Here is a 23333-nt window from a genome sequence, read left to right as displayed (position 1 = left end):
GCTGGGTAGACTGGGATATCTCTGGCTTTATGATTGAATTCTTCTAATTTATGTGCATAGGAGTGTCTCTCTTTGTGTGTGCATATGTGTGCAAATGCCTGTGGAAGCCAGAAGTGGGCATTGTATCCATTGGAGCTGGAGTTATTGTGAATCACCCAATGTGGATGATAGAAACAAAATTCTGGTTCTCTATGAGAGAAGAACACATTAGCAACCTCTGAGGCATCTCTCCAGCTCCACACGATATGTTTTTATCATTTTATAGTGCCATAAGCTTTGTGACCAGAAGGATCCTTATGCATGACCTTGAATGGTTTAAAGAAACATAGGACATCTGCCAAACTTTCATTGTTATTTTGTAAAATTATTTGACAATCAGGGGGCAATCACATAAAAGTTACTGTGATATATCTTGTGTCTAGCCCATGATACAGGTTGTGAATAAATGAGGCAATGCTGATTCTCAGATTTGGTAGGTATTAAACTTGGTATTTCATTCATCCTAATCCAGACTATCATGTGCATTATGGACTATAAAGTGAATGTCACTACTTGAGACTGTAGTATCTGAGTGGTGGGACTTGAAACCCAATCTTGATCTTGCAGGATGAAGGATAATCATCACCAAGGAAGCACAGCTTTTATAATTTCCAAGTAGTAGCATTTTAAGATGTAGTTAATGAGGAGCAACATGTCAAATTGTATCTCTGGGAAGCCACATCACAGTACAGTGTTATAGAGTCAAGGCTCAAATATTAACTTGTCTATTATCCACTTCTGTGAATTTGAGCTAATGAGTTATTCTTTCTGAGCATTGATATCAAAGTAGCAATAGTAACCATGTGTACTATTTCGCTGAAAAGTTTAGCAGGGTTTGCATGTGCAAATTGTACAGATTAGTATGTGGTATATAGCAACACCTTAATTTTGGGAGCCACTATTGTCTCCCAAGTATACAGTTATGCTGACATACATATACAGTTTTGCAGGAAGCATCAGGGCTTGAGATTACTCTTCTGGTTTCTCCCATGACAACTAGAGGGGACACAATCTGGAAGGAGGCTGCCTTCAGAGAAAGTAGTAGAGACATGCTATTCATCCCAAGTTTAGCTGAACACACAGTGGTCGATCTATTAGCCTTTAAGGAAAAATAGTGCAACCACCTTCCATCTGCACACATCCAGAGGGGTCTCAAGTCTTTCCAGGCTTAGGACATTTTTTTCCTTATCAATGAGAACACTCATGAATGCAGAAAGGGCACCTGCCCACAGATCCTGGGGAGGCACCTTGAACAAAAGAACTTAGATTGTTCTGCAGTACCACTAGAGCAAAGCTGATGAAGATTTTAGACTTTTTTCCAAAACCAAACTCAATTTCTTTCAGAACTGCCCAGATGGAAAGAAATAAGCTGCCTTGAGAATTAGAAGCTGGATGCCCAACTGCTGGTAGGAAGGCTGAAAACAGATCTGGCCTACCTCTTAACCTCTTTAATGACCTTTACAGTTTGAAAGCTCTGCAATACTGTGAAACTATGTGAACCACTAATGACAAGTCCAGTAGGGACTTCTAACTTCTTTGCCACCTACAATGCATCAGAACTGAGCCACAGCTGCATTTATTTTTATGCCTGCAACCAACTGAAATTACTTCACATAGTTTCAGGACAAGTGATCGTCAATCTTTTCATACCTTTATAACTTCTCTGATTTTAACATTACACATTTTGAATAGGAAATTTATTGTGATATTTTATTTGTGCTGAAATGTGGTGGTATTTTATTTGCATGTTAATAAATAAAGTTTGCCTGGAGATCAGAGGTCATAGCCAGCCATAAACAGAAGTCAGGCAGTGGTAGCCCATGCCCTTCATCTGATTGCATGACAGGCAGAGTCTCTCTGTGTTCAAGGACACAGCCAAGTGTGGTGACACATGCCTTTAGTCCCAGTACCAACCATAGAGACCTGGAGGTCAGTATAGACAGGCATTAATGAGTAAGTGAAGTGGCTGGGCGTAGAGCTAGTGAGAAGGCAGAACAGCAAGGCAATAAAGGGACAGGTTAGACAGGAAGAGGCTGATTTTCTAAGGGGAAAGCTACGGTGGCGTGGTGAGGAAAGTTAGCGGGTGGCTATTAATATTTCTATGATCTCTATGGCTTTGACCCTTATATTTGTCTCTGTGTTTCTTATTTAATAAGAATGTTTAGAAATTCTTTGACAGAAATTATCATCATGGAAAAACTGGCTAGTAGAGAGTCCTAATTCTCTTGTTAAATTACAAAGGAGAAATATATATCAGTACTGTAGTTAAAAATGCTTGATGATCCTTTGTCTATGAAAATTCAGTCTTATTGTAAACATTAGAAATATAAATGAGTGTATCTTAATTTTCCATAGCAATACAGCTAGAATATCCAGTGCTTTCTATTTAGTTAAAAATTCAAGTTTAATAATTCAACCATTTGAATTCAAGCCACCTCTGTTTTTTAATAGATGGATCATAAATCACATGAGTCATGGTTTTGTACCTGAACTTCAGAATACAGTGAAGCAATTTGTAGGATATTAAAGGCTTCTGTCTCCTAAATACGCTATTTCCACTTTATCCCCAGTGAGGAAACAGAGAAATTTGTTCATCATCTCTTCCTAATCAGCTTATGAAAGGTAAAAATTGCTTATTTTCTTCTAACATAATGTTTCATTTTGTCCAATCTCTTCAGTTATTCAGCATAGGCTCCTCCAATCACTACAGCCTTTTAAATGTTTTCCTCATACAATGTACAGACAGTAAATAAGAAAAAATAGTTAAATGGCCTTTAGACAGTGATGATATCTGTCAAATATGTGGTGTAAGCATCCAACAAAATGTAGAAGAAACTCTGCAAGTTTATCCGAAGTAAGAAATATGATTAAAAGGAGCATGATAGACCAGAAAAATGATGCTGATGTCATAGGCTATATTTTCCCAATGCTTTTAGAAATATCTCAGGACACTAGTGAAACAGTGACTATGAGGTTGTAGCATGAATCTTAAAGGGCCTTATTAATAAAAACAAACCTGGAGCCAGGTATTGGGGTGAATGCTGAAAGATCAGAGAAGCAGAAAAAGCCACAGATAACATCACATCAATAACTTCTCAGTTAATCTTATTTCCTTAGACTGGAAGCCTCTGAGTCCTCCTTCTGAACAGACATCAGCTGAATTGCTATTGAAAGCTAAAAGCTTAAAAAGGGCTCTAGTACTGTGGATATCACTCTGTATAAATAAAATGCTGATTGGCCAGTAGCCAGGCAGGAAGTATAGGTGGGACAAGCAGAGAAGAGAATTGTGGGAATAGGAAGGCTGAAAGGAGATACACCCAGCTTCTTCCATGACAAGGAACATGTGAAGATGCCAGTGACAAGGTATAGATTTATAGAAATGTGTTAATTTAAGATGTAAAAGCTGGAAGCCTGAGCCATTAGGCCAAACAGTTTAAATAATATAAGAGTCTGTGTGTTTATTTTATAAGTGGGTCACAGGACTGCTGGGGCTTGGCGGGAGCTGGAGAGAAACTCTCCAGCTATACTCTAGTTCCTGGTTCTCATGCCTTATATACCTTTCTTCTTCCTGCCATCACTTCCTGGGTTTAAGAGTGTGTGTCACTATGCCTGGCTGTTTCCAGTGTGGCCTTGAACTCACAGATATCCAGATGTATTTCTGCCGCTGAAGAGAATAGGATTAAAGATGTGTGTGCCACCATTTTCTGGTCTCTATGTCTATCTAGTGGCTGTTTTGTTCTTGGACCCCAGATAAGATTCTTAGGGTACACAATATATTGGGAGACACAATATCCCCACAATTACGTTGTTTATGAAAATAAATGTCAGGAATTTTCAAGACAGTGAAAGAGGTAAGTAGGTGATAAAGAAGGGAGGGTTGTGTATTTAGAAGGAACAGTAAGGCTTGTCTACAAGGCCATTTGAAATTCACAAAGGAGGCAGTAACAACACATTACAGATTCAAACTTACATATATCAACTCAAATTAGAAATTTCCCCACTTCTCACCCTTAGCATCAACTTGCACCATCATGGCTGGAAGTTTTTATTGTTGAGAATAAAATTATAGCAAAAATATGTGCAGGTGCTAAAAAATATATGAAAAACATACACTTACAAAGATATATTTTATGATATATCACCTATCTCAATGCCACACATCATATAACAGAAGACTCAAATTCACAAGTAAGTTCAATACCAAAGATTTCCAGCATGTAGAGAAAAGAAGACAGATGAGTCATAAGAGAATAAATAACCCTCACTTTGGTGCACTTTTTCTTCACTTCTGGTCTCTGAGTATTCATCTTTTCATTCCTAGTGTTTAACCTTTATGGTATCTGGTTGTCTGTGGTGGTATTGTGTTCCCTGAAATATTGTGTGTTCCCCGAAATAAACATATCTGGGGTCAGAGAACAGACAGCCACAAGAACAAAGCCAAAAATGGTGGCTAGAAAATGGGAAGAGTAAGCCATAGCAGAAGTTGGGCAGTGGTGGTACACGCCTTTAATCCCAGCACTTGGGAGGCAGAGCTAGCGGATCTCAGAGTTCAAGGCCACTTTAGAAACAGCTAAACATGGTGACCCATGCCTTTAATCCCAGAAACACAACCTTTAATCCCAGGGAGTGGGGGCAGAAAGAGAAAGGTATATAAGGCCTGAGGACCAGGAACTAAAGGAGTAAAGCATGTAGTTAGTTAAGCATTTGGTTGGTTAAGCGTTCAGGCTTTGGAGCAACACAGTTCAGCTGAGATTCATGTGGAGGAGGACTCAGAAGCTTCCAGCCTGAGGAAACAGGATCACCTGAGGAACTAGCAAGGTGAGATAGCTGTGGCTTGTTCTGTGTCTCTGATCTTCCAGCATTCACCCCAATAACTGGCCTCAGGTTTGTTTTTATCAACAAGTACCTTTAAGATTCATACTACAGTTGTCATCACTGATAAGCAAATGTGTTCAGATCAGAATAAGAATCACAATTACCCCAAGACTTTGGACTATTTCTGTGAAGTCTTGTAATCATTGTCATTCCCCCTCCAATTCCTATAATTGTAACAATATAAGAATGGTAATAATAGTGTGACTTAGTCAAAATTCCATGAAGATTTATTAGGAAGACCTATTATCCCATCTTATGACCTGAAGTCATTCTGAGAAATTCCATGAGCCATGAAGTTTCTGACTTGTATATCATTTACGATGCCCTTGGGAAGCAGGCCCTCCCTAAGAAAACCAAGGCCTTGTGCCCCATAAGGTTCTCATTACAGACAGGAATGTGCCAGGCCAGATGCATTGAGGGTTGTCAAGCTTTGTGATCTCCCCACTCAAAAAGGAACCTCTCATAAATTTTGTAGAATATATTGCTTTTCCTTGATTTTTTTTATGATTATGTTCAATTTAAGGAAACTTACTCCTTCTTTCATCATTTACCTTATGTTTTAAGAGTTATGTGGGGCTGGAGAGATGGCTCAGCCATTAAAGGCTAGGCTCACAACCAAAATATAAGAGATATGTGATGTCTCTGAACTCTTATGAACTTTTTCAGAACTGTGTATTTTATATCTTCTTAAAAAATAAACCCACATATTTCCATACAACTATTAATGTAATAGCTTTTCATTTTTAGTATGTGAGCACAAGCTAGACACATTTCAAAATTTTTTGAAAGGACAAATTTACCTTTTCTTAGTCCATTAAGGCAATGAATCTAACAAAAGATGGAAACAACAAATGATTAAAGTATAAAAATTACCACGTCCTAATATTACAGTCATATTTAGAGTGACAAGAAAAGGCTCAGAGGGATGTCTGCCTCTGTAGCAGCCACTGTTACGTTTACAACACAAGGAAGACCCCACCCAGCTTGGGGTCAGGGATATGACTGTTCATGGTGAGCTGTTGTGGATCTCAGCAAAATTTTGTGGTTCCTGGTAATTCACATTTTGTGAATTTTTTGCTGTTAATTTAGAATATTTGTTTTATAATAGTATGTGCAAAATATCAAAATTAAACATATAGTAAGAACATCCATGTCTTAGATCTGTAGGTACGGTAATTCTTAATATTATCCATAAAATTTGAGTCTTTTTTCCATACCACAGAAACCTAGAGGAAAGGAAAGGACTCGATAAACTGGTGTCATTGAGTGGGAAAGCAAATAGTAGTCATAAAAATCTTACTCTACCTATAAGCACTGGGGATAGGAATAATTTACAAAGACAGATGAAATCTTTTTAAAAATCAGATTATGAGAGGCAGATAAAAATCACAACTTTATTCAATGTGTCATTTAACCTGAGTGACCAATGCATTATTTGTATGAAGTTAAAATTGAGCTTTGAGAAACTCTGAAATAAATCAAATGCCATACTTTATGTAATTTTAAAAGACATATTCCATTAGGAGTCTACTATGCATAGCTGTTGGTTAAAATCATTGACCAGCATCCCTATAAATTGATCAATTGAGGCAATGCTGGCTTGGCTGTCATCATTTGCTACTAATCTACATTTAGAATTCACTTTACTTTTTCAAGCCATTTGAGTTCATCAAATTTCTCTTCTTTGTTCAAAATATATGAGTCACAGCAAGTGTATACAAAAGCCTTTGGGGTAGAAGGGTGTAATGCATACATTTTTCAATGGCATTAGTTTGTGCATTGGCATTTCATTGTAATTTCTGGGTAAGATCATAATCAGAACCCAATGGCAATGGTCTTCGTCATTCTTAATGAGAAGTTTTCTAACCTGCAGTCTGAATATATTTGCATTATTGAAGTTTAAATTGTCACAGAATTTTAAAACAAAACCAAACAAGAAAAGCCAGAGTCTAATTGTAGCAAAAGGAAGATGGTTAACATTTTGCATCTTTTGAAGGGAGAGAGGTGAATGCCATGGCTCTTGCACATGTCTGCAAGATTTTTAACTTATGCATGTGCTTGATCTCCATTTAAAATGTCATTAAGTACTTACTAACTGCCTTCTTACTATATCCTCTAACATCTGGTTAATTTAACCAGATGGGTGTTTTAGAGCCACTAAAATTCTTAGATATCCTCATCACCTTTCCTCTTTCTGGCTGTCTTCTAGACTTACATGTTATCACCTTCAATTTTAGACTGTGAAAAGGATTTAGGGGATTCTAAAAATCATCTTATTACGTCAAACTAATTTATCAACTACACATCTGCAAAGGCAGGAGGTGACAGGAACACAGGCAACATTTCCAAGAAACCTGCACTTTAATCAGGCTTTTACAGTTTACTAATTGTGTGAACTTGTGGAAGACAGTGTATGTCTCTCTGATCTTCAGTTTCTCAGGGTTAAAAGCACCTATCTTTTAGGGTGTTTGTTTAGTGGGGTATGACCTAATGCACCTTTTGTTCTTGTGATTTTCCCTGATTGTGAAAACATCCTACAGAGTTCTTAAGAATCAAAACATGGAAACTTTTCTGCACATCTTCGAGATGAAACTGTCATCTGAATCCTTCAGAGTCATAAATAGAAGATCTGTTCCATCTAAAAATATATGTTTGCAAAACCCAAATCCTAGGTTAGCCTCTCAAACAGGAAAAATATAAAAACAGCATCTGGTTCAGTGTAGAGAAATCACTCAGCAGAAGTTCAAGGCATATTTGGCTCCCTTTATACTACATGACCCTTAATTCAGTGATGGTAACACACTAAAATGCTTTTAACTATGATATAACATTTCCAAAGTATAATTTTTCTTATATTTAAATTTCTTTGACAATGTCATACAAGAATGCTATACCTACACCACTCCTGCTTCTTCCTTGCTTCTTTCAACCCTTCCTGTTCCTTCCCTCCTGAATTTCATGTTTTCTTTTTCAGTTTTAGCCATGGAATTCAGATCCCTAAGCATGTTAGGCAAGAATGCTTCTATTGAGCCTTAGCCAAAGGCACTTTATTTAAAATTTGGAACGCTACCCCATAAAATACTATGATACTGGATGTAGTTATACATTATCAGAAGAAAATACTAGATATAAAATTAGAAATCTGATAGACTAAGCATATTTTTATATAGATTCTGTTTGCCAACAATGAATTGTCATCAAATGTCCTTGCAAGTGAGATGTATATAAAGAACATTTTATTTATAATAATTCAGGAAAAAAAAAACACTTACTAAAGGTAAAACAACATCTCTCTCTACTTCCTATACCTATCTGTGGACTGTAAACTTTTGTACTCTTCTTTTAAAATCAAGATTTACACCTCTGAATTACCTCTTCACAAATTTGATCACATAAAGTAGGAAGCAAGTTATTGTACAATAATCAATTTATGGACACAAAAAGTGTAACTAAACACTTAGTATGAATAAGTTATGATTCCATGTATTGGAGAAAATTGGAATCTTTCACCTTGTTGAGTTCTGTAGTTGGAGAGCTTCTCTCCAGGTTCCACCAAGCCCCCACGGTCCCACAACCCACTTATAAAATAATCATACAGAAGCTTATATTATTTAAACTGCTTGGCCATGTGGCAAAGTATAGATTAATAGAAATGGGTTAATTTAAGATAGAAGAAGTAGATAACAAGAAGCCTGCCACAGCCATACAGTTTATAAACAATGTAAGTTTCTGTGTGTTTACATGGTTGGTTCTGAGCATCTATGGGACTGTCGGGTGAGAGAGATTTGTCCTGACTGGGCCAGGCAGGAAAACTCTAACTACAGAGTTCAGTTCTGATGTTTGAATTATGTTCAAGTTTACAGACCAATGTAAACTCTCCCCAAGCCCAAAATTTACTGCAAATAACAAAGAGGAACAGAATCATGAGTTTCTCCTTGGACTAAATACCTGGTTAGTTGTGCCTCATATTTGATTATGAATTTAAACCCAAAGCTAATTTATATTTAAAAAAACTTCAAAATGATCATCAAAAGCTCATCAGCAGGATTGCTTTATTATACATCCATCCCAGGGAATCATTGTGGATTAACATGGTAGCTAAAGATTCACTAGATTGTGCATTAAGTCACTAATCCTTTGTACCCTAATTTTGTACAGTGTAAAATAGAGAAGTCAGACAACATAAATCATAGCCTGTCACATAGGGAATTAGTATTTTCATTTTCCTCTCAGTATTATTAATAGCAGTAGTATTACTATCCTACCCAGATTTACTATTTTGAAGACCTATCTCAATGACTGACTGAATTTAGTAAATACATGATGGTCTACTCTGAACTGAGAAATTATTACTCTAGAGCAAGCACTAGAAATACAAAAAAAAGGCATGTTCTCATCCTGCACAAGAACACAGGCAAACAAAGACATCAAGAAAGTGAGAAAGTATTCTGCAGTCTAGACAAAAGTGTATTCAGTTATGATAACACAGAAGAGGAGAACTTGAAAAGATTGAGCAACAATATTTGAATTGGAAAGAGAGAGGAACCTGCAAGATAAGATGTGCCTATCTGGATGTTCGCTAGATATAGAGTCAATATATGAATAATGAAATAACTACAGAATTATTTGATGTTCAATCATAAATACTCATGGAATCACCAATCAGATGGTATGATAGCTTACATTTTTGGGACAGTAAAGAAATGCAGAAAGTGAAATCTTGCTACACAACTTCCAAATAAAAACTTGCATCATTTTTCAGAAAATGATAAAAAATAAAAAGAATTTATATATCTGTGTGTATTTAAAAAGCTATGGTATACACATCTTTTGAAAACAGTTATTTGGCCAGTTGTCAGTTTACAAACATTTCTTTTAATGGTTTCAGGAAAACAAATTTTCATTTAGTATTTCTTCGAATAATTGCATATATGTTTTCACAGCTCAGACAGATAAAATAGTTTTTATAAGTTTAATGGTCATCTTTCATCAAATGGTAATTGGTGTTAAGAGTATGCAACTACACAGCAAAACAGAATTCTGGCAGTTGTGAGATAAATGTGCATCAAAGGAAGTAACTCTATGTTCAACATCAGTAATTTCATGTTGAGTTCTTGGTGTTCTAGGCCTTCTACATACTGCAACTTTCTACTATTCTACTATTCTATTTTTGTTTGATTGTTTGGTTGTTTTTTAAACAGGGTCATAATCTGTAGCCAAGGCTAGCATTGCAATCCCTCTGCTTTAGGATTATGGGAATGTACTACAAAGCCTGGCTAGCCACTACATTTCTCCTCAGACACTGTTAAAAGTACTTAAAGCATTTCATGGGCCAAATGAAGACTGCTTCACCTACAGTAGGTCTTTGTAAATTCCTCTTTAAGTTACAGGCCTGTACCACAACTTTTCTCTACATTTAAATCTGTATTCCAGTGTTAGGTCTCTAATGCAATAGAGGCCATTTACATTCTTTTAATCTGCTACTGGGAGTGACACCAGCAGAGTGACTAGGAAAGTCACTTTACCATACTGGGTCTCAGTCTCCTTGTCTGCAGTATGTAGATACAAGACCAAAGGATTCTAAGGAGCCCCCTAGCCTTGAAACAGTAGGTTCCAGGAATTGATTAATATCTATGCACCAGAGCCAAGCATTTTGCCAGCAAATAAATAATAGCTAATTGATGAGACCTCTCCATGGCACTTCATCAGAGACATCCATCATACTGAATTTAATTTAGTTACTGTGGCTGTGCCGACCTGGCATGAAAACAATCAGTCCCTTTGGAAAATTAATTTGTTCAAAAAATTAGTTGACTGACATCCTGGAGAGGGAAATAAAGCCCATGTGATTACATTTTTTTATGTTGTTCAACAGATAGTTAGGTCATCCTGTACATGTTGCCATGGTCTGGAGGTTAAACTGACCTCATAACATGCTCCTTCTGAGAGGCTGATTTGATCAAACCAAAAATCCAAAGATGATGGAGATATCACTCCCAGAAAACTTCTTCCAATGTTTTTTAAAGCCTAAACTATAGTTTCAACATTGCTATAAGACAAATAGTGCATTGTTTCTGGTTGGTTGTTGTTGTTTATATTTAAGAAAAATCCATTTCAACTCTAATTCAAGGAGATATGCTGCCTACCAAAAGAAATTTTCTGGCTCCAAGAGAAACAGTATCTGTTCCTGAGATCAGCTTTCATAGAGGAGGATAAATGATGCTGATAATTATTCTTTAGAAATGTAACAAAACAAACCATTCTTTATTGGATAGAAGTGAGTTTTTGGTCCAGAAAGGAATGCTGAAGAATAAACAAAGATTTTGAGCTTGGGATGAAAAAAGCCTACTTCTTTAGCATATTCCCCAATGTATGGTTTATATACCATTACTTGCTTACTGCAGAGCACACTGAAAGATTACATAAATCTAGCTGATATTCCTTTTCCAATGAAACAATGCACAAGTATAGTCCATTAAAATCCATAATTTAAGCAATCCATAATCAAAATCAGATTTAGTCTATAGTGTTATTTCAAACTCTCTTTAAATCACAACATTTTATTTAAGCTCATGGACAATTTTATCTCATTCCAGCAAGTTAGTAGATGTTAGCAAGTTAGTAGCCAAGGTCATTGAAAGAATTAGAAATTCAACAATTCAGAACATCACCTTCTCCATAATGTGACATGCCGTGAACAAGCTTATAAAATTTCATTGAAGTACAACATAAAAGTTTAACATTAGACAAAGCTAGTGCTGGACCTTTGTTTAATAGTCATAATAATTTATGGTTTAGATCTGCTACAGTTAAGTAGAAAAATAGCTTTCTCATGATGAAATACAAGTCATAAAGGGTGAAACTCAAGGAAAGCTGAAGGAATCCCAACCCTCTGAACACTCATCTCTTCTTCAAATTTTTGTCACACATTCTTCTTTAACTTTCTCCATACGGACTGGAATACAATAACACAGTCTCCTATAGCCTCATGCTTTAAAAAGTACTCCTTTGTGATTTTTTTCAGTGCTAAACATATCTTCGATTTCATAGAAACTGTATGTTTAAAAGTTGGATGGGCCCATAGCACGGTATCTATTTTTGTCTTTCCTATTAAGTTTTTCTGTAACTATTACATTTTCTTATTATTATCAAAAATGATCAGTCTGCTAAAAGACCTGACAGGAATAAGAATAATTAAAACAGCACGATGCAGGCAGAGGCTAGTATTATCTCATGGAGTTATTAAACAACTATTTTTGAAAGATATGCATTTGTATGGAATAGTCTTTGAGCCTAGTATGGCTCTAATGTAAATCAACAGATTGTTATCAAGTACCTCTGATGGGAAGGAACAATGCTAGATGATGAATGGGGTGGGGAGTAATACACCATCATTTAGGAAGCAATGAGGATCTTAAACATAAATTCCTTAATGTAACAGTTGTGAAGCAATGAAAAGTGCAATCAACACCATTTCATTTAACCATTCACTTACTGTGTAAACTTCAGCAAGTCACTTAACCTCTCTGAACTTCAATTTTCTTCCTTTGAAAATGGTGTTAATTATACCAATACTTACACATAGATGTACATAGATGCATATCACAACTATAATTTCAGTATTCTGTACTCAAGAAAATGTGTTGATATATACATACATGTGTTAATACTTATAAATGTCCATAAAAAGATATTCATGGAAGTAACTGGGAATGAGATGATTGATTATGGTAAAAAAATGTGTCCATGCATAAAATTGCCATAAAAACATTATTTCCCACAACTAATACATGTTATTAAGAAGGAAAAAAGACAAGCATATCAAGGGACAGTATCAATAATACATAAGTTGTTTTTTAATTAAAAGAGAAAATCAGAGTTCCGTGGCTGGTCAAGTACATGGTGATTATACAAGTATTTTTCTTATATAAGTGTAATATACACAATTCAATCCCTTTGCTTCTGTGAGAGATAAATATCCCCAACACACACAATAAATTAACAGTAAATTAGGTTTTGTGGAAGGGTGTCCAATTTGGAATTGGAAGATATGGCTTTCTGACCATGTCCCCCAGGCTGTGTGTGCTTGGATAAGGTGTACACCCTCTCTATAATTCAGTCTGCTCATCAGTAAAATGGGAACAACTCTGGCAATTTCTGACTCAAAATGATAAAAAGGATATTGCATATGGAATAGCAATGAACTTGTTGGAAATATTCTGGGAAAATATCCTTGGGATTTGCTTTATCTAGGGTGAAATCTGACCTGCATTACTAAGTAGCTGACATTCCTGAAAATAACTATCATCTTAAGACAGCATATTGCAGAAAGTTGTTGGAAAGATTGGGTGAGGTTGAGTATTGAATGTATGGAGTATAGAGCCTCCCAAAATGAATGAATAGCTAAGTTCTACTGCAGCTGAAACACACACACACACACACACACACACACACACACACACACACACACACAAACGTTTGCACTTGTGCATGTCCTCAAAATAATTTCTTCAAGTTCAATTCTTGACTTCATTAATCTGCAGCACAGTTTTTGCACTTGTCAGTGAATATGTTGTTTTGTAAGTTGCTTTTCCTCTATCTCATAGCAACCACAAAAAGACAAAATTAAAAGGGAAAAATGTAATCACTGAACTGTTTTGTCTACATGAGAAGTTAATCTAGTATATGACGATTGACCCCTTTGAAGTATGACCTAGTTACAAGTTCTTAGGGAAGCAGCTTCTTTATTGTTCTCCAGATGGTCACTTCATTGGATTTTTTTAGAATTTTAAAGTTATGTTAAATATGTGCAAATATGACACACAAGAAATAGTCACATTTAATAACAATTGACATAAAATAATGATTCAACACATTTAAGTCATTTCTATCTAACATTAATTAACATATTTGAATACAATATAATTTTATTCACCTATAAAAAAATTGTTTAAATATTTGGAAGGTCATGAATGTCTATAATGACTGACTCATGTTGAGGCAGTCATTTTCTATCTTGATTTGTGTATTTTAAAGTTGTTAAATGCTCAACTGAACCATAAACAAAACAATTCATATATCATTGAACTGATTTTTAACATGAAATAATTTTCTTCTTTGTCCAATTGATGTAACTTTTAAGATTTACTGAGACAGCTTTAATTCTTTGCAGGGATATCCAGATGTTGTAGAGGGGATCTTGTATTACCACTTTCAATCTCTCCTCCTTATACATTTCCTTAAAACACTGTATCTAAAATGATTTGATGAGTGAATACTCAAGCATACTAGAGAATGCATATCACACTAGGTAAAAACACCAACTATAGTGAGTTTCTTTTTAATGCATCAGAGTATAAAGAGAAAAACATCAATGGATGACAGCAGAGAACAGAAGTCCTGTGAACATACAGGCCTTAAAGAAAATGAGACACTTCCCCCTCCCAGTGATGTTCCAGTAGACCCAGCATGATGAAGGTTGTAATCCCTATTTCCCACACTTTCCTACCCACAAATAGTCCTGTTCCATTCTTCTGGTGGACTATAGCTAAGGAAGCCCCAGAGGACCTATTTGGAATATGGGAATGGGTGGAGGCAGATGGGCTGCTATGGTATAGGTCATGCATGGCTGGAGCTGGAACAGTTCACTTTTGTCTGAAAAGCAGGTCCCCTCCTCCAGCCCCCACAAAGTCCAGAAAACTTGGTAAAGTGTTAGCTGGTGGAGCAGGCCCTGGGGGCTGCCTTAATCCAAATAGAAGAAGCCTGGCTGGTACATGGCCCCTTCTCAGCCTTGACAGCTTCACATAGACCTTTGAACTTTCTATTTATATAACAGTTTAGTGAGTTTAAGTCTCTTCCTGTATAAATACCCATTTTCAAGCTTGTCTCTAATTAGGCTACTTGTGAGACATCACATAAAATCTATAAACAACTGATGCAGTCCTTTGCAGTGAAAATCAGGCCACTGTTACAATCACTTAACAACATATTTCCCTGAGATTTTAATATTGTTGATTTACTATCATGGAACTTTTCACTTTTCTGTTCTTAAAATTTGTTTCTTTATATTTCCCCCATGAACATTTTCTTTTTAATAAAAAAAGATGTCTCACAAAAAGAAATTTGGCATGCCACAAAGCAGCACTTAATACTGTGAAGTTAGGTATTTATGGGATAGAAAAACCTGTACAATTTTAAGCTTTTACATTTATACTAATGACTTTGTTGTTGCTGATAGAGAAGTCCAAATCTAGTGACATGATCTCCAGATTCCTTAAAAATTAATTTACTTTATTAACAAGGACAAATCAATGCAATGATTTAAAGCATGAACTATGCTTCTTCCCCCCATATCTCTATTCCTTCTTTTAAAAAGATAAGATAATGTATTTGGCAGCCACAAACATCTGTGCTTTCCTTTCCTTTCATTTCCTTTCACAGAATGTTTCATATTAAATTCCAACTCAGGTAAACATTGCTCATGCAAAATTAAGAAATCCTAAAGAACTTGAGCTTTTGCCCTTTAATGAACTCTAGAGCATGACCCATTAAGATACCAATGTAGTTTGTAAAATCCAGTGATACACTCTGTAAGGCATATGAACACTCCCAGATACTGCACATTCCTGCACATCACAGCATCATTCATACTCCATCTTTTGAGTGCACGTTTGTCCTAACACAAGTTTATGTTTATCAATGGGCACTCATTTTTTATTTACCATAGCCAAGTGTTTGTAAATAATGCATATACCTGCTTATGTGCAGCCATTCTTCATTAAGCTTAGGAAAATAAGTTGTTTTATTTATTTTTATACCACTCCTGATGCATTTATTGATAGATATCTAGGTAGAGGTATCATAGAAATAGTTCTAAGTTTGCTATTTCACAAGAGAATAGGTTTAATGCAAATGAGCTCCTTAACTTGTATGCCTTTTCCCCTTGTCTGTCTTCTATATACTTGTAGTAGTGCCTATTGTCATTTTAAGCCTCTAGTTATTTTCACAAAATGGAAGAAAACATAAAACAAACATATAACTGTTATTCTCATGATGTCCAAAGCATTTTGAAGGATATATAGATTAGCATTAATAATAACGTGAAGCTTTTAAGTTCATACACCATGGTCATATTTGTGTTTCTTTTCTCTATATAGGTGCTTAAAATACAGAAGTACAACCACATCACAAATAATTATAGACACAGATTCATAAGAAAACTTGTCCTTCATAACCAAGCAATAAGAAGGAGAAATTGTCCTGGACCATGGATACAGGAGAAGGCAGGTTTATTTATGCAGATATGTTAAACCATTTCATCGGTATTTTCTATCACATCAACCAAATAGTCAAATCAATCAGCATGCTCTAAAATGGATGTGCCATAGTTACAGATCAAGAGGAAAATGGTTTTGTATTTTCCTTAAGAATAGATAGCATCTCTAAAGGGGAAACAGTGACACATGTTCCTGAAAAACAGAAATTAAGCAGAAAGGTTCACACCCTCTTTAAATATTCAGCTATGCATTTATAATATTCACCTGGAATTAAAACAATAATATTTGTGTGTGTATATATTCTGAAACCTAATGCCTAGTATATGTTTAAAATTTCATCTAACCCCTGAAATCAATTATAACAATGTTTGTTAAATTGTTACCTAAAGCACATATGAGACAAATTGCATGTAAATAATAATGTTGTGGTTATCAGTTGTCAGTAAAATAAATTACTAAAGCAGAGTAAACGTTGTATACAGGAATATAATATTAAATTGAGCAATAATTTTAGGATTTTTTTTACTTTTAATAAGAATAAATTCTTTAGTTGTAGGATGGGTTCCTCACAGCTCACAAAATTCCACTGTTTTGAAAATATCTATAGATTAATATTGATATATTCAAATATTTATTTAGAATTGCTATAAAATAAAATGTAAGGTATCTTGGGTTTGCAACTGAAGCAGTCATGAGCGGCATAATGAAGCTATTGGCCAAGCATCTGACCCTTTTTAAAGAAGGAAATTGCCTAAAACATGGCACTGACAATGGAAATCCCTGCAAAAATGCCAGCATTCATAGCCAGCAGCTGGTAGTTTGAAACATTGCAAAAGATTTCAAACTGTTGGTGGGCACTACAGATTATTCTCACTCCATTTAAAGGGCAGGAGCTAAGGGTGTCATTCAAAGTCATGCCTGCCTCCTTCCTCATGGAAATACTTGGGCTTAAGGGAAAATTAAAAAAAAAAAAAAAATGTGACAAAGGACGATGACGTTTGTAGTACAGGGTGAAGTTTTCTAAAGTTAATAGATCTGAGGATCAGTATGTAGTGCGCGCCTGCACACCACACAGAGGAACAACTTTCTGACCCCCTCCCCCAGTCACCTTTGCACCATCTTTAAAGAGCTCTCCACTGCAACTTTAGAATATTTTGTTAAACCTTGGAATTCTAGCTGTGTGCCCATTACACAAACCTAAGACTGCCTCCCACTGGGAGGCCAACAGGGGTTCAGAGGCTAATTAAATGTGCATTGACTTGAGAGCTACAGACTTGGGGGGCCAACTTCAAACACCCGTCATCGTGAAAGCCTAGCGCTAACGCCAATTGGGCCAGAGGTCCCTAGTTCAGTGGCTCCTGAAGTAGCTGCTCTGAGAAGAGGAACTTAGATTGGATAGGCTTTAGGGAAGGTTTTGGACCCATGTTTTTCCAAGTAGAGAAGGAGGTGGCGACAGTGTGGGCGGTGGCTGCTAAGCAAGCTGAGGGTGGCCTCTGGGTACCTGGCTGTCGCTTTTTCTCCCGCCACTGGCTGCAGGCACTGATAACTGGAAAGTTGAAGCATTTCAGATTGAATCCTACTCAGTAAACCACTGTCGAGAAAAGCCCCTGAGGTCGTGCGGGTGGGTGGCACGGAATCTGCTATGGGCCAGCTGCAACTCTTTAGACTTGGAGTGCAAAGGGATGTTTTTGCTGGCATCCCTCCCTGTCCCTGCACCTCCCCCCATCCTAGCTTCCTACCAAGGAGTCACTGAAGCCAAAGCTAGAGGTGTCTTGAAGCAAGTGGGAGGGTGTCTGGGGCGCCCCCCACAACAGCTCTGGTTCCTCTTAACAAAGGCGAAAAGCCCAGACCAGACTAGGGGATCCAGCTCATCAAAAGAGAAAGCAAATTTTAACACCTACCACTGTTGTTCCAAGTCCCAATCCCTGAAAAAGTCGAATAGATCCATAGCGGCCGGGAGGCGGCGGCGGCTTGCGGCCGTCTGTCCCTGCTCTCTGCGTGTCGGTGCGGCTAGAGCTGAGCGGCTCTCTCTGTAGTCGGCTGCGTGGCTCTTTGGCTCTCCCGCCCGGTTAAAAGTGCTCGGGCTGCATTAGCGGCAGCAGTGAGCGCCCGGGGTATCTGTTCTTGCGCTCCCGAGCAGTGGCGGTGACGGCGAAGGCGATGGCACCAGGCAGGCAAGCGCCTGACCGCCGGCTCAGGTCCACTCGCTCCGCAGCTTCGCGCCCAGGCTGCGGCTGTGGCCGCTTAAAGCTGGGGCTGCCTGGGCCGCCAGCTTAGAAGGCTGCGGGCGGGTGGCGACGGCAGAGGCGGGGGCGAGTGAGGCAGTGGCAGTGGCGCGGCTCAGCAGCCAGGGTGGCAGCGGCAGCGGTGGCTGCACAGGCGGCGGCTGCACAGGCGGCGGCAGCCAAGGCGCAGCACACACTTACACACTCACAGGGGGCGGAGCCTGAACAGCTCAAAGCCGCGACACGGAGCAGACACGTTATCATCAGTAGATCTGGCAGGGGCTAGCCCCGCCCTTCGGTGCTCCAAGACTCTCCCCCCTCCCCCCATTCTGTCAAAATCAGCTGATGGGGGCAGTTGCAGAGCTGAAGACTCAGACTTGGCCCAGGACCCAGAGGAGGTTACAGGGACACAGAAGGGAGTCTCACAGGACCAGAATGTAGGCTAGCTGAATGGGACATCCCCTACCCCCAACCTACCACTGGGATGTAGTGTTTGCCATCAGAAAAGAATGTACAAACTGCTCCAAGGGAGGGGAAGAACCCTGCTGCCATTGCCTGTGGTCCCTGCCTAGGTATTCTTCTCAGACCACTGGATCAAACTTTTGTGTCTCCAGTATTCCTTGGGGCTGCACCACGGGGCATATGTATTTAGGGAGGACAAGGCTGTCACCTTCACCAATTTCTGCTGTGCAGCAGTATCCTCCTGGGCTGAGAGGGTAATGGTCCCTCAGTAGGTCAACAAGCTGGGCCTCTGGATTTAGTATGCTGTAATGGGAGGGACAAAGGGCAGCCCCTTGAATGGTCCTTGGGATAAGTAGTTGCAGTATTAGTTTCCTCCAACAGCTACCCTGTGTGTTGGGCAAAAGTCTCCTTCATTTTCCTTTGAGAAACCAGAAAACTGCTGGGTGTGTGCCCACTGTCCTATACACCAGCTGCTTCTTTCCCTTCTGGCTTGAGAATGGTCTCTCTGCACGTAGAAGGCTTAACCACACCCCTCTCCTCCTTTCAGGGTGTACTTCTAGTCCAGGAAAGGATGAATGCATTCCTTTAGCCAGTTTGTCAAAGGAAAACTTTCCTCACATAGTAAAGAGAAAGGGATCTAGGGAATTACAAAAGCTTGTTCAGTCTAGAGTCCAGTCATCTGATTTGCTTCCCTAATTGTCCTTACAAGAAAGATGCAGTATTAGCACACTGTTCAAATCTTAGGGCTGGAAGTGAGCACATCTCTAGACAACACTGACAGAACTTCTCAGCCTCAGTTCTACCATCTGAAAACTGCACACTTACCCTATTGGTCATCTGGTTTATCCTGCTCTTTCCCCTTTCCTATTTGAATATTTGTTTTCAATCATCTCACCCATTCAAAAGCATCCAAATAGCCTTGCCTTTTGATCCAGATGAATTGAGATCTCCACTGGGTAATTTGCTCAAGATCTAACATTTTTTACAACCTTGAACCTGAGAAGTCATCCAGTGTCTAACCATGTAGAAAGTGCCACAGCTGTCTTTAGATTGCTTGCACCATGGGTTTAGTTTATTTTACATTTTTTGAAAAAGGAAGAATACACATTGTTGGCATACAGAAGTAAAGCTCTAAGGTGCTACAATCTCTGTATCCAGTGGGTCTTAACGCAATGTCTAGTTTGCATAGACTTAACAGACACTATTGGATTGACAGAAAATCAAACAGTGGACAGCCAAAGGGGATCACCCCTCAAATCAGCTTGCTCATAGGCTACATGTTAACTCCACTGGGCAATGTCTGCTGCTACAGGAGTTACAACATTTTAAAAACAGTGGGTGCAAGGTTGCAAATTATCTGTATGCTTTGTTTATGTTCTGTCCTAGACTATGAGTTCTTCAGTTGACAAGAAATGTCCTATTCAGACTCATGGCCCTCACACTATGTGCTCTCAGTAAATGATGCTCAAATTTCATTTGATTGATAATAACAAATGTCACCATATATTAGTGCCTGGTTTGCTTAAAAATCCTCATGCAAATCTAGAATGAACATCTACAGTTAACATTTAACTGGAGATTATGGTCAATTGGTTTATTTTCATCAGATTGATCTATTGATTAGGAAAGGACATACAAGCAACAATCTAAATAAATTCTAGATGGAAATAAAGCTGCTCCTTTAAGAGTTCCAGACCCCATTAACCAACTGGTGCACTTTCTTCCCAATCAGCACTGGACAGAGCAGAAGCAGAAGGAGCCAGCAAGAGGCAGCACTCTGAAAAGAAGTGCCTGCGAGAAGGAGAGAAGAGATAAGTGGTGCTGGCTGCCTTTTCAAGGAGGGGAAAGGGCTTTCCCTTCCCAAGATCAAAACCAAGCTGGAAGGCTGGACTGTATGGAAGCAGCTCCCCTTCCCCACTACCTCCTCCCACAGTCAAGAGGCTAAGACAGGCAACATAGAAGAGGCCAGGATGTCTCTGATACCAACCAGCCTAGGCCCAGCACACACCCACTTGGAGAAGCTGTTATCTTAGATCTAAGGCTAGTTTTCTCTCTTAGTACTAAACTTACCCACCCATGGTTCTGATAGCAAAAAAAGATGAGACTATAGCTGTCTTCCAGATACTTTGGCAAGCACCATGCTTTCACATCAAGCTTTCATTACAAAAAGCTGGCAATGCAGAAGGTTTCAGAGGAGACAGTAACAAGAATTGAACATGGTCAAAATGCTCCCTGGAGTCAGGGTTCCCTGCAACTATCATGGTAACAGCAAAATCATCTAGATTCTGGGGGGACAAATTACTTTACTCCCATTCAACTTATTGGGCCGACTTTCCCAAGGTGAAATGTAGCAGGAATCTTAAAAGTTCTTATTTAATAAAAACAAACCTGGAGGTGGGTATTTAGGTGAATGCTGGAAGATCAGAGAAGCAGAACAAGCCACAGCTACCTCACCTTGCAAGTTCCTCAGCTGATCCTATTTCCTCAGACTGGAAGCCTCTGAGTTCTCATCCAAATGAATCTCAGCTGAACTGCTGCTAAAAGCCGAAAAGCTTAACCAGGCTCTAGTTCCTGGTCCTCATGCCTTACATACATTTCTGCTTGCTGCCTCTGGAATGCTAGGATTAAAGGTGTGTGTGTGTGCACCTTTTTCTGGCCTCTATATCTAGTGTAGTGACTCTTCTGTTCTCTGACCCCAGATAAGTTTATTAGGGTGCACAATATTTTGGGGAACACAATATCACCACAAATTTGTCATTGGCATATTGAAATCTATAAGGAATGTTGTGGTTCATGGGACCTAGATGAATCTTTTAAAATAAACTATTCTTTATTTATCCCAAAAGCAAATCCATTGCTTCATGAACTTAAACTTCTCTGTATTTAGAAGGGGGTAGTGAATGTCTATTAATTATGCTTCTCAAGGCTAGTTGTTGTCCTGGATTTGGCAGGCAAGTTGTTCCTACTTTCTTGACCTAGCAGGGCCTACTTCAGGCCACAGCTTCACAGCCTTCAGTTAAATTCAGTATTTGGAAGCTGCATACACTCTCTGCTCTGCTTGATCGTCCTCTCTGTTGGCATCTGTCATTTTGACTACCTTCCCCATTCACCAAATCTTAAGCCAAAGGGGACCTGCTGGGATGACCACTGAGCAGCCTTTGCAGGGAGCACAAGATCAAAAGTGAGACTCCATGTCTCAATCTAATTAGGCAAAGTAGAAATTATTATTAAGAGGTATGAGTTTAGAGAAATGCTGACACTAAGATCTCCAAAGGGGAGATTGTTTTTCCTTGCATTACTTTTAAAGGGGTTTAATTCGTTGTCTACAAGTACTAATCTTCATTTCAAAGAACCTGAAACACTCCATTCATACAGCTTTACTTAAGCTATTGTCACATAGATTCTGATAGTGTCTAAAAACTAAAATTAATTCAAAATACTTTAACCATGTATGTCACTTTTAGGGAAGGAACAAATCGACACAGTGGGTTATATATGTCATCCTGTCATAGCTCAGATTTTAACATTTGTTTCTGACCTGACATATAGTAAAGCTGACTTACCTCCTAGGAAGAAATTATGACCTGAGTTAGCTCTTGTTAGTGAGCCTGTTGTATGTAATTCCATGAACTCTATCAGGAACACCAAGGACCTCTGTGACTGAGAAACTTGGTGCTAGCTTGAGTTTAGAATGGGCCACCAAAACTGACATGTGGGCAGTTTGCTCAAATAGGAAGCAACCTCCAGAATAGTCTATGTTAAAAGAACACTTCTGTATTTTTTTAACTCCAGATATCTATACTTACTTGTCCAATATCAGTTGTGTTAAGGAATCACAGGTCTCTTCAGGGCAGAGACAGAGATTGTGCAATGAAACAGCACAGTGTTTGAGGTCTAGTGGTCTTCCCAGGTTTTATCCAACCATTCAGAGATGGTCGTCCCTGAGTTGATTTCATTGATTTCAACTTATCTCAGGATAATTCTCTAAAACTGCAATGATGGAACTTAAGAATATATATATATATATATATATATATGTGTGTGTGTGTGTGTATACATACATATATATATATATATATATATATATATATATATGTGTGTGTGTGTGTGTGTGTGTGTGTGTGTGTGTGTGTGTGTGTGTATAATGGATTTTTCCACCATTCTACTTTGTACTTTGGATCTCAATCATGTATTATAATTGAAAGTCCTTACCCTTGGGCTTTCATTATCATAGACAATGACCTAACTTTAAAGCTCTTCCAAAATTTCTGGCTCTGGGTTCCTGGTGAGTCTTATATATCAGGTATAATCATGCCCTTAATAACAGTTTATGATAGTTGAGATGTAATGCCATTCTGATTCTTAATTCAGATTAATGTAATTCCTGGAACACACTTAGCATGGAAATAAACCGATAAACTTGATTGAGTCTTTATTACATATCCAGGCATTGGAC

The 23333-nt window shown here is 38.2% G+C and overlaps 1 protein-coding gene across 1 annotated transcript in view; it reads right to left on the bottom strand.

The window, feature by feature from the left end:
- Positions 1–18633, bottom strand: part of Aff2 (AF4/FMR2 family member 2) — a 599435-nt gene extending 580802 nt beyond the window's left edge. Inside the window, exon 1 of the mRNA XM_036174712.1 lies at positions 18092–18633. Coding sequence (XP_036030605.1) covers positions 18092–18138 — 47 coding nt within the window. The 5' untranslated portion in view covers positions 18139–18633. The remainder of the gene's footprint in view (positions 1–18091) is intronic.
- Positions 18634–23333: the final 4700 nt, after the last annotated feature.

This window comes from Onychomys torridus, chromosome X (genome assembly GCF_903995425.1).
Source record: "Onychomys torridus chromosome X, mOncTor1.1, whole genome shotgun sequence".
NCBI classification, from domain to species: Eukaryota; Metazoa; Chordata; class Mammalia; order Rodentia; family Cricetidae; genus Onychomys; species Onychomys torridus.
Note: the sequence above shows the minus strand (reverse complement) of the source record. Positions and strands in the feature narration are given on the sequence as shown.